The sequence below is a fragment of the Cottoperca gobio genome, chromosome 9, assembly GCF_900634415.1.
Source record: "Cottoperca gobio chromosome 9, fCotGob3.1, whole genome shotgun sequence".
Taxonomy (NCBI): Eukaryota; Metazoa; Chordata; class Actinopteri; order Perciformes; family Bovichtidae; genus Cottoperca; species Cottoperca gobio.
Window position 1 is genome coordinate 4,023,612 of NC_041363.1, and position 13,661 is coordinate 4,037,272.

Below are 13,661 nucleotides of genomic sequence, written 5' to 3' on the forward strand. Positions count from 1 at the left end.
TAGTATAAAATACATGAGTCAAAGGTCACACAGAGACACAGCAGTTTCATATGATGGTTTGCACAGGGATGGCTCTGCAGTGTTGCTGCAGGTAAAGCTTATCCAACCGGCAGTCTTACCAGAGACCTCTATGAATAATAGATATAATGAGGAGGTTTGTCCTCAAGACATGCAGTGACAGCGCACAGGGTGATACTGATATACTGATAATGACATTTTGCATTGGCCTTAAAGACAAATAGTAAAGATTAAGTAGTACAGCATGACTATACTATAACTATATATATACTATATTTCACCTGTGTTTTTTTTTTTGGCAACAACAACCGCAGAGAAAAAGTGGCTTAAATGTAAACACCTTTTATTTTTTCTACAGTTAACTTGGCGAAATATTTTGTTTACTTTCTTAGACCAAAAATGCAAATGTGCATTACTGAATTTAATAAATGTATCTCTTTGGCATGCATAAAAAGGGCTTCGACAACACAGATGTGTGGAACATTACCACAACTACAATCATAATGACATTGACGTACAGTACAGCAGGTACAACATAATCACATCTACTGTAAATACAATTCACATATGTCATTCCTACTGTATGATCGCAGACGGGGCGATATGGATTTTAAAAAACAGACATTACTTGCTCCCAAAGCCAGGTTAAAGATTTTAAGAAGACATCATAGGATGCTGCAAACCAGAGCTGTGCATCTTTGTAAATAATGTGTCAACTTCCCTTGATCTAAGACTGTAGTGAATCAACAGTGACGGTTTTATAGGACTCGACTGGCACAGTAAAAAAGCACAGATGGTCACACAGTTACAATACAGGTGTTATATTGCCACATGGGTTCCTGGTTGGAGCACCAATGCCACACAAAGGACATTCCACTTACAATTTGTATTATAACACAGACTGTGTTAGGACGTACTGAAATGTTCAACAGTGCATTGAACTTTTACATCTTTTCTGCAGGAACTCCCTCTCACATCCTGACTGTTGCACATTGAAGGTGACATTTTGTGAGACTTTTTTATTTTTTACCACGTAGAAGATGAGACAAGACACCAGCAATCTATCCACACAGGAAGTTATTAGTAAGAATTAAAGTGCAAAAAAACACAAGTTGGACATTCATCAGATGGCTACAGCTAATTCTGCCTCAGTTGAAGTTGAGACTTTTTTAGGAAGAACACTTATTGACTGAAAGTGTGAGGCGACTCCTCGCTCCATAACATTCAAGGAGTTTTAATTCCAGTGTCATTCAGATTTGGATGGCTCAGAGATCTTAGCATGTTCTCTGGTGTACTTGGTCAAGTATAGAGAAGGACGCAGCTTCACATTCAGGACCGATCACTTTAAGATCTTAGCGAGACATCATTCGTACAAACTCTGTGAGGAGAGAGGAGGAGAATGACAAAATGCAACAGTTGCACTGAACTCGACAGCATGCCTTAACGGGACAGTTTAATCAAAAACACATATTTTTCCTCTTACCTGTAGTGCTTTTTATCAATCTAGATTGTTTTGGTGTGAGTTGTAGAGTAACCAAATATGAGCTGGCGGTGTAGTTTGGTAGAAAGAAAATAGTTCCTAGACGAGTTTACAACCCTAATAATGAAGCAATGCATGGTACTAGATGGTGCTTGATGGTGAAGCACCATCTATATCTCCAACTCACACCAAAACAATCTAGATTAATAAAAAGCACTATGGGCACTATTTTTGTGAACTGTCCCTTTAAATGAGTAGTTTGTAAAAGGTGATTTACCTTCAAAGTCAACAAGCCCATCACCATTCAGGTCAACATCCCTCAGGATATCTTCTACTTCCTTTAGTCCCACCTGGGAAGCACATGTTGGCAGCAGTGAGAGGAGCACGACACACACTGGGTATTTATGGGAGAGCGCGTTAGAGACTGTGTATTCTGTCTGGTCCAGCTCTTACCTGTTGGCCCAACAACTTCCTCATTGCATCTCTGAGCTCAGATGTGCTTATGGCACCATCTCCATTAGTGTCGAACTGAGAACAAAAAGCAGAGAAACAACATTAGAAATAAAAGAGTAAATAATCTCACCAAACGACAGCAGTTATCTTCATCTTACCTCTCTAAACGCGTCTTTTAACTCTTTTATTCCAATCATGTCTGCAGTTTCGGCGAGGAGTTTCGGGCCCATCAACTCTACAAAATCCTCAAAATCAACATGACCTCCCACTTAAGAAAAAGAGATTTTGACACAGAGTTTCAAAACCACAAAACCACAAACAGAATACAACATGATATATTAAAACACAAGTGACGTCCTTACGGTTCATGTTTATCTGTTGACTCAGCTCAATCAGCTCCATCTCAGTGGGCATGTATCCCATGGTTCTCATACAGTTACCGAGATCTTTACAGCTGATAAAACCGTCCTTGTCTTTGTCAAACTCCTTGAAAGCATCCCGCAACTCTGTTGAGCAACAACAGAAATGCCATTTTCATTTGACCTAAACCTTGTCCTCCTTTAATTTAATTGGACTGGTTTGTTTTCCGTAAAGCACTTTGACAAACCTGTGCTGTATAAGTATTTTAAATACACATTTTGTTATAGAGAGAACATTAAAGAAAGATCCACTTACCATCCATTTCCTCTGGCCGCAGCTCTCTGTCCTATTAAGAAATTACATTTAAATCATTGGTCAGTATAAAAGCAAAAGCAGTCATCACGATCACACATCATAACAAACACAAGTCGTCTGTGTATGAGCTACATCCAAACATACCGCTGACAACGCTGTGACCCGAGTGACGCCCAAACCTAAACCAGCGGTCTTTTCCATTACAACCGTCAACCTGCTTGTGAACCTCAACTAATGGTAAAAGGTGTTAACAGTAGAATGAACTCACATCTTAATAGGCTGATCCCTATGATGCATGACTGGGAACCATAACCCTTCGAGTTCACAGAAGAATGTGACTGTTTCTATTTTTTTTTTAACGTCACTTGCTTGCAATGAACGCAACCTTTAAAGGGCAGAGAGAGAGGCAGACATATCCCAGAGCCCTCAGGGGTTAACAGCAGGAGCAGTGAGAAGTCTAAACACAACACCGAGTGTTGACGTCAGGTTTCGAAGAAATGTCTGACCGGAACCGCTGACACAGAAAACACAAGAGGCACGTGAGCCCAAGGATGCTCGAGCAGCCGATCCAACGTGCGTTCTCCATCAGCGCGTCAATCTGTCGCTCCATCACTGTCAGTCCGTCCACCATCATCTCTTACGCTGACACAACCCCGGCCTCATCAACTTTACTCATGTGACCTCCATTACTATAATGTTTTCATTGAGACGTGTAAGTAAAACATTACCGCTCACTCTTCTAATGCGATTCACCGGCCATCACTGTACATTGATTGATCGGTAAACATATAAGACGAAGAGGAGGAAGAAGAGGAGGAAGAAGAAGAAGGAGAAGGAGAAGAAGAAGGAGAAGAAGAAGAAGAAGAAGAAGAAGAAGAAGAAGAAGAAGGAGAAGCAGAAGATGAAGAAGAAGAAGAAGAAGCAGAAGATGAAGAAGAAGAAAGCAAAGAAGAAGAAGGAGAAGAAGCAGCAAGAAGCATAAGAAGAAGGAGAAGAAGGAGAAGAAGAAGGAGAAGAAGAAGGAGAGAAGAAGAAGAAGGAGAAGAAGGAGAAGAAGAAGGAGAAGAAGGAGAAGAAGAAGGAGAAGAAGCAGCAGAAGCATAAGAAGAAGAAGAAGCAGCATAAGAAGAAGGAGAAGAAGGAGAAGAAGAAGGAGAAGAAGCAGCAGAAGCAGAAGAGAAGGAAGAAGAAGAAGAAGAAGAAGAAAGAAGAAGGAGAAGAAGAAGCAGAAGCATAAGATGATGAAGAAGAAGAAGAAACAAGAAGCATAAAAGAAGGAAGAAGGAGAAGAAGGAGAAGGAGAAGAAGAAGCATAAGAAAGAAGGAGAAGAAGAAGCAGAAGAAGAAGCAGAAGAAGAAGAAGAAGAAGGAGAAGAAGAAGAAGAAGAAGAAGCAGAAGAAGCATAAGAAAGAAGGAGAAGAAGAAGAAGCAGAAGAAGAAGAAGAAGAAGCAGAAGAAGCAGAAGAAGAAGCAGAAGAAGAAGAAGCAGAAGAAGCATAAGAAAGAAGGAGAAGAAGAAGAAGAAGCAGAAGAAGAAGAAGAAGAAGAAGAAGCAGAAGAAGAAGAAGCAGAAGAAGCATAAGAAAGAAGGAGAAGAAGAAGAAGGAGAAGAAGAAGAAGCAGAAGAAGAAGAAGCAGAAGAAGCATAAGAAAGAAGAAGAAGAAGAAGCAGAAGAAGAAGCAGAAGAAGAAGAAGAAGCAGAAGAAGCAGAAGAAGAAGCAGAAGAAGAAGAAGCAGAAGAAGCATAAGAAAGAAGGAGAAGAAGAAGGAGAAGAAGCAGCAGAAGCATAAGAAGAAGAAGAAGCAGCATAAGAAGAAGAAGGAGAAGAAGGAGAAGAAGAAGGAGAAGAAGCAGCAGAAGCAGAAGAAGAAGGAGAAGAAGAAGAAGAAGAAGAAGAAGAAGAAGAAGGAGAAGAAGCAGCAGAAGCATAAGATGAAGAAGAAGAAGCAGAAGAAGAAGAAGCAGCATAAGAAGAAGGAGAAGAAGGAGAAGAAGCAGCAGAAAAAGAGTAAGAAGAAGAAGGCAAAGAAGAAGAAGAAGAAGAAGAAGAAGAAGAAGAAGCAGCAGAAAAAGAGTAAGAAGAAGAAGGCAAAGAAGAAGAAGGAGAAGAAGAAGCAGAAGCATAAGATGATGAAGAAGAAGAAGAAACAGAAGAAGCATAAGAAAAAGAAGAAGAAGAAGGAGAAGAAGAAGCATAGAAATAAGGAAAGAAGAAGATAAGAGAAGAAGAGAAGCAGAAGAAGAAGGAGAGAATAAGAAGAAAAGCAGAAGAAGCATAAGAAAATAAGGAGAATAAGAATAATCAGAATAAGAAGAAGAAGATCAGAATAAGCATAAGAAGAAGCAGAATAAGAATAAGCAGAAGAATCATAAGAAATAAGTAGAAAATAAGAAGAAGAAGCAGAATAAGAAGAATAAGAATAAGAAGAAGCAAATAATAAGAGCAGAATAAGCATAAGAAAAGAAGAGAAGAAGAATAAGGAGAAGAATAATAAGCATATAAGATAAGCATAATAAGCATAAGAAATATAAGAAGAAGAAGCAATAAGAATCAAGAAGAAGAAGCATAAGAAGCAGAATAATATCATAAAAGATAAGCATAATAAGCATAAGAAAGAATAGAAATAAGAATAAGAAAAGAAGAATAATAAGCATAAGAATAATAAGAAGAATATCATAAGAAGAAGAAGCAGAATAAGCATAAGAAAGAATAATAATAAGAAGAGATAGAAGAATAGCAGAATAATAATAAGCAGATAATCATATAAATAATAATAGAAGAAGAAGAAGAAAAAGAAGAAAAAAAGAGAAAGAAAGAAGAAGAAGAACGAATAAGAGAAAGAAAGAAGAAGCAGAAGAAGAAGAGAATAAGAACAGAAAAGAAGAAAGAAAAGAAAAGAATAAAAAAAGAAGCAGATAAGATAATCCAAGAAGCAAAATCAAAGAAGAAGGAAGGAGAAGAAGAAATAACATAAGCAGAAGAAGAAGAATATATAAGGAGCAGAATAAGAAGAAGAAGAAGCAGAAGAAGAAGCAGAAGAAGACATACTTTATTAATCCCTCAAGGGAAATTGAATTAATAAAGCATGTCTTCCTATAGATGTACACGCTGTGCAGATGGGGCTGTAACTACTATTGAGAGTTGTATAAGAACATCGATACCACTCATGTCTGTTAGATATCTCATGTCTGTTAGATATCTCATGTCTGTAGGGTAAACATGAAGCTTCAGCTGGTTAGTTCATCTTAGCATAAAGAGTGGAAACAGGGGAACACAAACATAACTTTGTCTGAAGGTAACAGAATATGCAGATAAGCATCTAAAAAACCTCCAATATTAACACATTATATTTGGTTTCTTTGCACGTCAGAAATGACAACCTCAAATAATGAACTGCACCTGGACAAGAATGAGCACAGCATATAATGCCAGGTAAAACCACAAAACACTCTTTTTACACTTTGGTTTTGCACCGATTAAACAAACAAGATATGACCTGTTAGCTAAGGAGAGTGTTACCAATCTTCTCATCTAACTCTTGGCAGGAAAGCAAATAAGGAATTACATTTATGCATAAGCTCCTAAACACTTCTGTAGGAATTTGTGAGGCTCCAAACCTGCGTGATTCCTACTGACAGCTGGCAGGATACCAGACAAAAGCAGCAGGACAGGAAATAGTAGAATATTATGATAGAAAGTAATTGAAAGGGTCTCAACAACCTAGCAGGGATAGTTGTTGTGGCAACAGTGTGGTAATGATAGGATCCAGGTTTTTATATAATGCTGATAAATACGGACAGATATGGATTTAAAAAAAGGATGTTTGTCGAGACTTACGTACAGCCTGCCTGCACGTGGCCATGCCTTTACTCAGGAAGACACAGGTTTGCAACCGTATGTTGCTCATGAGAACGCAGTTTTGTGTCATGGAAACAATGGACTCCTGATAAGGCCGAAGATACCCTGCCTGGCCCATCTCCTCACAGGACAGCACCCCTCTGAACCTCCTCTCAGCATCCTGAAGCATCTTTCCAGAGGGGTGCAGAGACAGCGTTAGAGATCTGGAGCAGCTTCAGAGCACAATGCAATAAAGATACAGGTTGAGAGAGGATGTGCGACAGTCGTTGTAGACTCTCCATATTCTTGAAGTGCGGCATATTAAATGCTAAGACAGAAGTGTACGTCTAAGTATTATGTGTGTATATAAGAGAAACAATGTTGAAATAGGAAAACATGGCAGAAAGGCAAAATGCATCATGTAAAAATAAAACAGCATGTTGCCAACTTTCCACTCATCATTCATAACAGTTTACTCGCCACGTTGTAGGGACTGGCACCTCACACCTATACACTGTCGCAGGAACAGTAAACATACTCAGAAGCAGAGGAAAGACGAGCTAAAGCACCAGGGAACAGGCTACACATGTTGTAATTACATAAGACATTATGCTTTGAAGAAATTAGGACACATTTCCTCCTGTGGGACATGCAGTACTTTTTCTTTAAATAGTTCCTTTTGCACAACAAAGGTCTGACAGAGTCTGAAGACATTAATCTAATGTGTTTAACAAAGTGCACCCGAGAGCCAACTACTGTACGGACAGAGCAGTTTCAGTTTCCAACATTACACAGTGTGGATATTAAAACTCCTAACTGGTATAATCATGACACATGGCTGCCTTTGTAAAGATGTCCCACAAAAACACTGTGTGCAGATATCAATGAAAAAACACAAGCATGTAAAACTATTTCTAAATCTTCTAGGGTTTTTGCAACGTGATAACTGACTTCATCCACATGAGTTTGTGCAGACAGAGCCAATGCAAACGCTATGGAAAAAATATGAAAATACCACTTTCAACACATCGAGAAAGACCGGGTGTAATAGTGCATGACACTGAAAACAATCCTACCGTTCTCAGAGGCCAGTCTACGCAGTTTCCCATACCAAAGGAGAAAAGAAGCACTAAAAAGGACCATGAGGACCTTTTCTCCGTTAAGTTTGCAGTTTGGATTTTGAGAGAAGTGCAAACAAGCGCAAGACCCATGAAGACTGGGGTGCTAACCTACAGCTGGTTGAAAACACAGTGAACTGCACTATCTGGAGGAGTGAATGTGGCAATAGTAAGAGCAGCCAATGACACAGTGAGAGAGAGAGAGAGAGAGAGAGAGAGAGTGAGGGCGAGCAACTAAATGAGAGGGAAGTGAGCCAAGGAGGGAAACAGAATTATGCCTATTAAAGGAAAAGAAGGTGATCCACTGTCCGTGAGATATTTCACTGTCACACCGACCAAACACAGACAATTCAACACGGATTCACAGGCACCAGACGTAAGAATAAACAAGAGAACTGGGACGACGGCTGTCAGCTTTCCTGCGGGAAAATATAGTATTGCAAGCAAGTGACATTTGCTTCAGGGTCACACACACACACACACACATATTGTGAAGTGTTTGCTCTTTCTAGGCTGTGAAAGAACACTCTGTAATCCAGTCTCCTCACCTGCACTCTCACTCTTTGGGAGACTATGTCAGTTTGGTTGCATTTGAAATCTTATGTTACACTTTATGTTTCTGCATGTGCCTTTGTTTTTCTTGTCCTGACACCCCCTGACATCATCGTCTGCCCTCTGCAGGCAAAGACAAGGTCACCTTGACCTGCAGCAGCTACCAAAGAGAAATGCATAAAGACTGTGACCTGTGTGAAGAATACAATCTGTCACAGTGAAATCTACATCCACATGTGTGTGTATGTATGTATATCTGCAGAAAATCAGAACACAGGCAGCGAGGTAATCTTTTTCTCTGCACAGAACATTAGTGAGGATAGTTTTCTTCATAAAAGCTTTCAAACAATTATCGTCCATGATCTTCATCTGTGTATTTCTGTTCTGGTTTGTCGAAACGCTAAAAGTGCACTTAACTTTGAATGCATCGCTTAGACAGAATGCCAAAGATAGCGCATGTATCTCTCAAACCTGTCATTGGACTCCATCTAGCCGTCTCATCAAAGATCCTTTTTTGAGGTCACGCTAATGTTTTCACAGATCTGCTCGCTGCCTGACTCACAGGTTATTTGTAGAAGAGGCTTTCATACTATAAGTACTAGAAGATTTTTCTCCCGAAGCAACAATGGATGATCTCCATGTTCCCATACTGAGTCTATTTCACGGCTGAGAGCTTCCTGATTTAAATCACCTCCTGATTCATGATCAGATTAAAATCCAAACACCCTACATGGCAAGAACTGAACTCTGACTTCAGAGGAAGAGAGAAGGAAAATGCTCTCAATAAACAACAAATCAGCAGCGACGTGGAGCTTTGTGAGGATGTACAACTAAAACTCGGTCGCTTTAACAGACTTTCGCTCAGTGAGCCAAAAATAATGCGAAATCACACCACTAAGAATCAAAGCATATTAAATAAATCTTTTCTTTGAATATATTTAAGGCTCAAAATAGAGCCTCCATCACCGACAGGAACATTAAAGTGGTTTCCTTCAAACACAGCGATCACTGCGGTGTTCCTGATTGGATGACGCAGGAACATGAATCTTTGCCTTTGACCAAATATACATTAGCACATCAGAGATTTCCACCTCTCCATACAAGTGCATATCATCTGCCTCAGCACATCCACTTCAATAAGAAAGGCCTGCCTGATTGAGAGGGTCTGTAGGAGGTGGTGCTGTATTTAAAAATTACATAAGAAATGGATGTGTAGAAGAAGCCCAGTCCGTCTTGTAATGACAGTGTTTGCAGACTGCATCACAGAGCACATTAGCGTATATTGATTGTAAACAGGACATGAGTGTAGCCAGAGGCCACACTTAGCCGCTTCACATCTGTGTGCACTTTTGAGGAATCACTAGTAACAAAGCCTGGCAAGCCTAAGTGGATTTAATGCATTTTATTGTTAGATGAATCCGGCACATTAATGTGGTCATCCATTCAAATTTTTTAACTGCAGTACAGTTTAACAATTAAGTTTGACATAAATTAGGATTTGGGTTTGGGGTGTCACTGTCACAGCTTGTCAGAGTCCTGCGCTACACAATCTAAAACTCTTCAAATGTACTTGAATAATTATTATATATATATGTTATACAAAAAATATGCAAAGCAACTGACTGATCCATTGAGTTCCAGGTCCTTACCTGCCCAAACAGTGAATTGAGGATAGTGCGTAAATTGATATCGGATGCAGAAGAAGCAGCACTGGACCTCCGGGAGCGGCGGGACGACCTGCTGGACAGCGGCACCAGGGAGCAGGAGGACGGGGACGGACTGCTGACCTGACCGCCGCTCCTCGCCAAACTGACCCCTTTATGGTCCCTCGGCTCACAGAGAGGAGCCCGGTCGTCGTTGCTGTCCGACAGAGAGGGCACTCTGGGGACCGTGCGGGCGTGCGTGTGACAGCGACGGGGATGCTCCACTTCAGGCGGTCCTGCTGCTGCCTGTGGACGGTCCTCCCGGTTGTGCTTCCTGCGGTGGTGGTGCCGGTGTGTGGGCTTGGATGACCTGCAGCGCTCCTTCACACCCCGGCCAGCCTCGCCGTTTGGCTCCGGCGGAACTTGGCTGTGGGGGGCGTGTGTCTTACACTTGCCCCGAGTGGCTGCATCGTTATTACTGTCCTGGCTGCCGATGAGGGAGGGATGGCACAGGGGTCTCCGGGCACTGATGTCGCACTCTGCCGACCAGAAGGACTCCTCGGCTTTGCTGCTCTGGAGTTCGGCTGGACGGTGGTGATGCTGGTGCTGATGCTGATGCTGACCTCTCCGGCTCTCTGCTGTGCGTTCAGGGAGGTGTGCCGTTCTCCTCGCCGCAGAGGATGATTTCAGTAAGGAGGTGGTGGATTCAGATTTTAGAAAGGAGGAGCTCATTGCTGCGGATCTGGTCTAGTCTGTCTCAGTGGGTTGATCGACATCATACACCGTTTCCTCTCCATTGTGGACCCATATTAGCATAGCTGCCAGAGCCTGCCCGCGTGAAGTTCGGCTACATTTCACCACCTGATTGCTGTGTTGCAGCGCGCGCAGACAGCTGAATAGAGGGGCACACACGTCGCTGCAGCGCGCGTCACCTTTTCATTGATGTGAACGCTGGTCTCTGGCATCCTGGCAATGACGTGGGTGTGGACGTATAGTAAGATATACCTATCAGTGGTGGGCAAACTTTCACATGACAAAGACCAATCAAATAGATAAACATCACACCAAACCACCCACGTAGAAGGACATTTGCTAGGCGTGATCCACAATATGCAACTGAGAAAAAATATAGACACAACATCCATAATAATAATGCAATGCTCCCAGCAACAATACATCCCTTTGTGAAGGACAGTGCTGCTCTATTTTTATTGTTTTGTTATGGTATATGATTTGTATAAGATTGTACTTTTTACAGTGTGTTTTGTCGCTGTTGTCCTCCCAGTGACACCATTTGATCGACACGTTTCTATTGTATCTATCCAGAGCCAGATTAACCTGCTCTGGGGCCTCTGGGCGAACATGAACCACAGGTCCCCATACAAACCAGCCAGTAGGTCTACACTGAAATGACTCATGCAGCAGGTTTGCTGTATATGAGTGAGTTTGAGATAATTTGATTTAATACACATTTATTTAAAAGCAGAACGATTAGGATTTTATCGGGACTAGGGCTGAACAACTACAAAGTTTTTATCAAAATCGCAATATTGCCTAATTGGCCGCACGATTAGGTAAAAATGGAGGAAACCATGTGAGGGCCCTTTCCATGCAGTTTGTAATTACCAATCAATTCTCTAATCGATCAAATTGCCAAAGTATTTGCCATGCATGACTGTTGTATTTCATGACATTTCACAAGTGCTCATGCTGTATGTACATTCACTGGCTGTACTGCACGTCTGCATTTGAATGAAAGCCCAATTAAACTACACTTCAGTTTGTCAGGGGCACTTAGGATCCCATCAGCTACACCTAGAGGCTCCTGAACTCCACTACAGCTCATCGGCTTATAAGAGACACATAATTACATTTATACACCCATGAGCATCTCTCATTTAAATTCTATCAGTTAGAACTGTCAGTTTGTTCAAAGGATAATCCTTGTGCATAAACATACCTGTATGCACTTCATATTGTTCTCCCCTCCCACATTACTAGTCCTGCTCCCTCTCAGACACACAGAGCTTCACTCACTCTGCTGCTGTCTTTACTTCACTGAGCTGTATTGTAACAGTAACGACAATAGGCTTATTCAAGAGCTGTGACACTGAAACAAAACATGTGCCCATAAAACATGCAGTTTATGAAAATAAATAAATATATATATATATATATATTTTTAAATATATTATATATATATATTTGATATAAATATTTTTTTAAGAGAGATTAGAGAGAGAGATAAAAGATATATAGGATAGAGATAGATAAAAGAGAGATCTAGAGAGGAGGAGAGAGAGAAAAGAGAGATAGGAGAGAGAGAAGATAGAATAAGAGATATAGGAGAGAGAGATATAGAGAGAGAAAAGATCTAGGGAGAGAGAGAGAGATAGGAACTCTCTAGATGATATATAGAGAGAAAAGATAGAGTAGAGAAGAGATAGATAAAAGATATAGAGATAGATCTAGAGAAAATAATATAGAGAGAGATATAGAGAAGAATCTAGAGAGAAAAGATAGATAGGAGATTAGAGAAAAAATAGATCTCTCTTCTATAAAAGATCTCTATATATATAATATATAGAAAATATATTATTATTATATATATAACAGTAGATATATTAGATCTATATCTAAAATATATATATTATATATATATAAAAATATATCTTTTATCTATATATAAAAAATATATATATTATATATCTATAACATATATATATTATATATATATATATATATATATAGATATATATAAAATATATATATATATTCTCTATGAACCCATAAACACAACATTTATGAGTAATCAAGGTTATGGCTGTTGACAGTATTTTCTAATGTATGGAGTGATAAAATGAAAACTATCTAAAATTCCCTCTGCAAAAACCTTAGACTCTAATATGTCAACAAAATAAAACAAGAATTTGAACCTGGCTTTTATCCAATGTTCACATTTCTGTTCCGGAAATGTATTCAAATTAGCGCATATTTAATAAGATGATGCCCTATTTGCATATTTAAACATAACATTTTAGAAAAACTTGTAATACAAAAAGAATTGTCTCAATGTAAGTAATCAACGGGGGAGGTTTCATAATGATATCTATTAGTTAACAATGTTTACCCTGTGGTAGTGTTTCCCTTGATGTTGTTATTGCCTCAGCATTTTAGTGCTTCTGGCTTCATATCCCCCAGAGGCAGTCAGGTCTGACAAGAAATAATTGCTGTGGAAACAGAGCAACGACAACATCATTGCATGCCTACGCCTCCCTGTGCCACTAATATAAAACTGCATCTGGCTGGAAAGAGGCAACACAATCTATTGTGTCCCCTTGTTTTATATTGTACAGGTATTATCAATACCAGAGTGGCAATTCTGCAGAATACTTTATTATCTGAACCACTCAGCTCATGCAGCATGTTTTATCAGTATTTTAGGTTTAGTGTAACAGCAGTTAGTTTAATTAATGAAATGGTTGATTCAGCAGAATGGACTAAAGAACATGCATACAGTGTGAAGCACAGGTGGGACCAAGTCATTGTTTTGCAAGTCACAAGCCTCAAGTCATTGCACTCAAGTCCTGGGTCAAGACAGACAAGACTTACGTCAAGACAGGCAAGACTTACGTCAAGACAGGCAGGACTTACGTCAAAATTGGCAAGTCCCAAGTCAAGACAGGCAAGACTTACGTCAAGACAGGCAAGACTTAAGTCAAGACAGGCAAGACTTACGTCAAGACAGACAAGACTTACGTCAAGACAGGCAAGACTTAAGTCAAGACTTACATCAAGAGAGGCAAGACTTAAGTCAAGACTTACATCAAGAGAGGCAAGACTTAAGTCAAGACTTACGTCAAGACAGGCAAGACTTACGT

The 13,661-nt window shown here is 40.0% G+C and overlaps 1 protein-coding gene across 3 annotated transcripts; it reads right to left on the reverse strand.

Annotated features, from left to right (window-relative positions):
• Window positions 1-344: 344 nt before the first annotated feature.
• Window positions 345-10,719, reverse strand: cabp1a (calcium binding protein 1a). Of its 3 annotated transcripts, none has more exons than XM_029438976.1 (8): window positions 7,544-7,721; window positions 6,472-6,657; window positions 2,627-2,657; window positions 2,314-2,457; window positions 2,110-2,219; window positions 1,952-2,026; window positions 1,776-1,848; window positions 345-1,396 (listed from the first exon to the last, which is right to left on the reverse strand). In XM_029438976.1, the coding sequence occupies exons 1-8, from the start codon at window positions 7,676-7,678 to the stop codon at window positions 1,371-1,373; spliced, it is 780 nt and encodes a 259-aa protein (XP_029294836.1). In that variant the 5' UTR covers window positions 7,679-7,721; the 3' UTR covers window positions 345-1,370. The 3 variants fall into 3 exon arrangements, with proteins under 3 accessions (XP_029294836.1, XP_029294837.1, XP_029294835.1); XM_029438977.1 differs by having other exon boundaries at window positions 6,472-6,700; window positions 7,544-7,669; XM_029438975.1 differs by lacking the exons at window positions 6,472-6,657; window positions 7,544-7,721 and adding an exon at window positions 9,787-10,719.
• Between the last annotated feature and the right edge of the window lie 2,942 nt (window positions 10,720-13,661).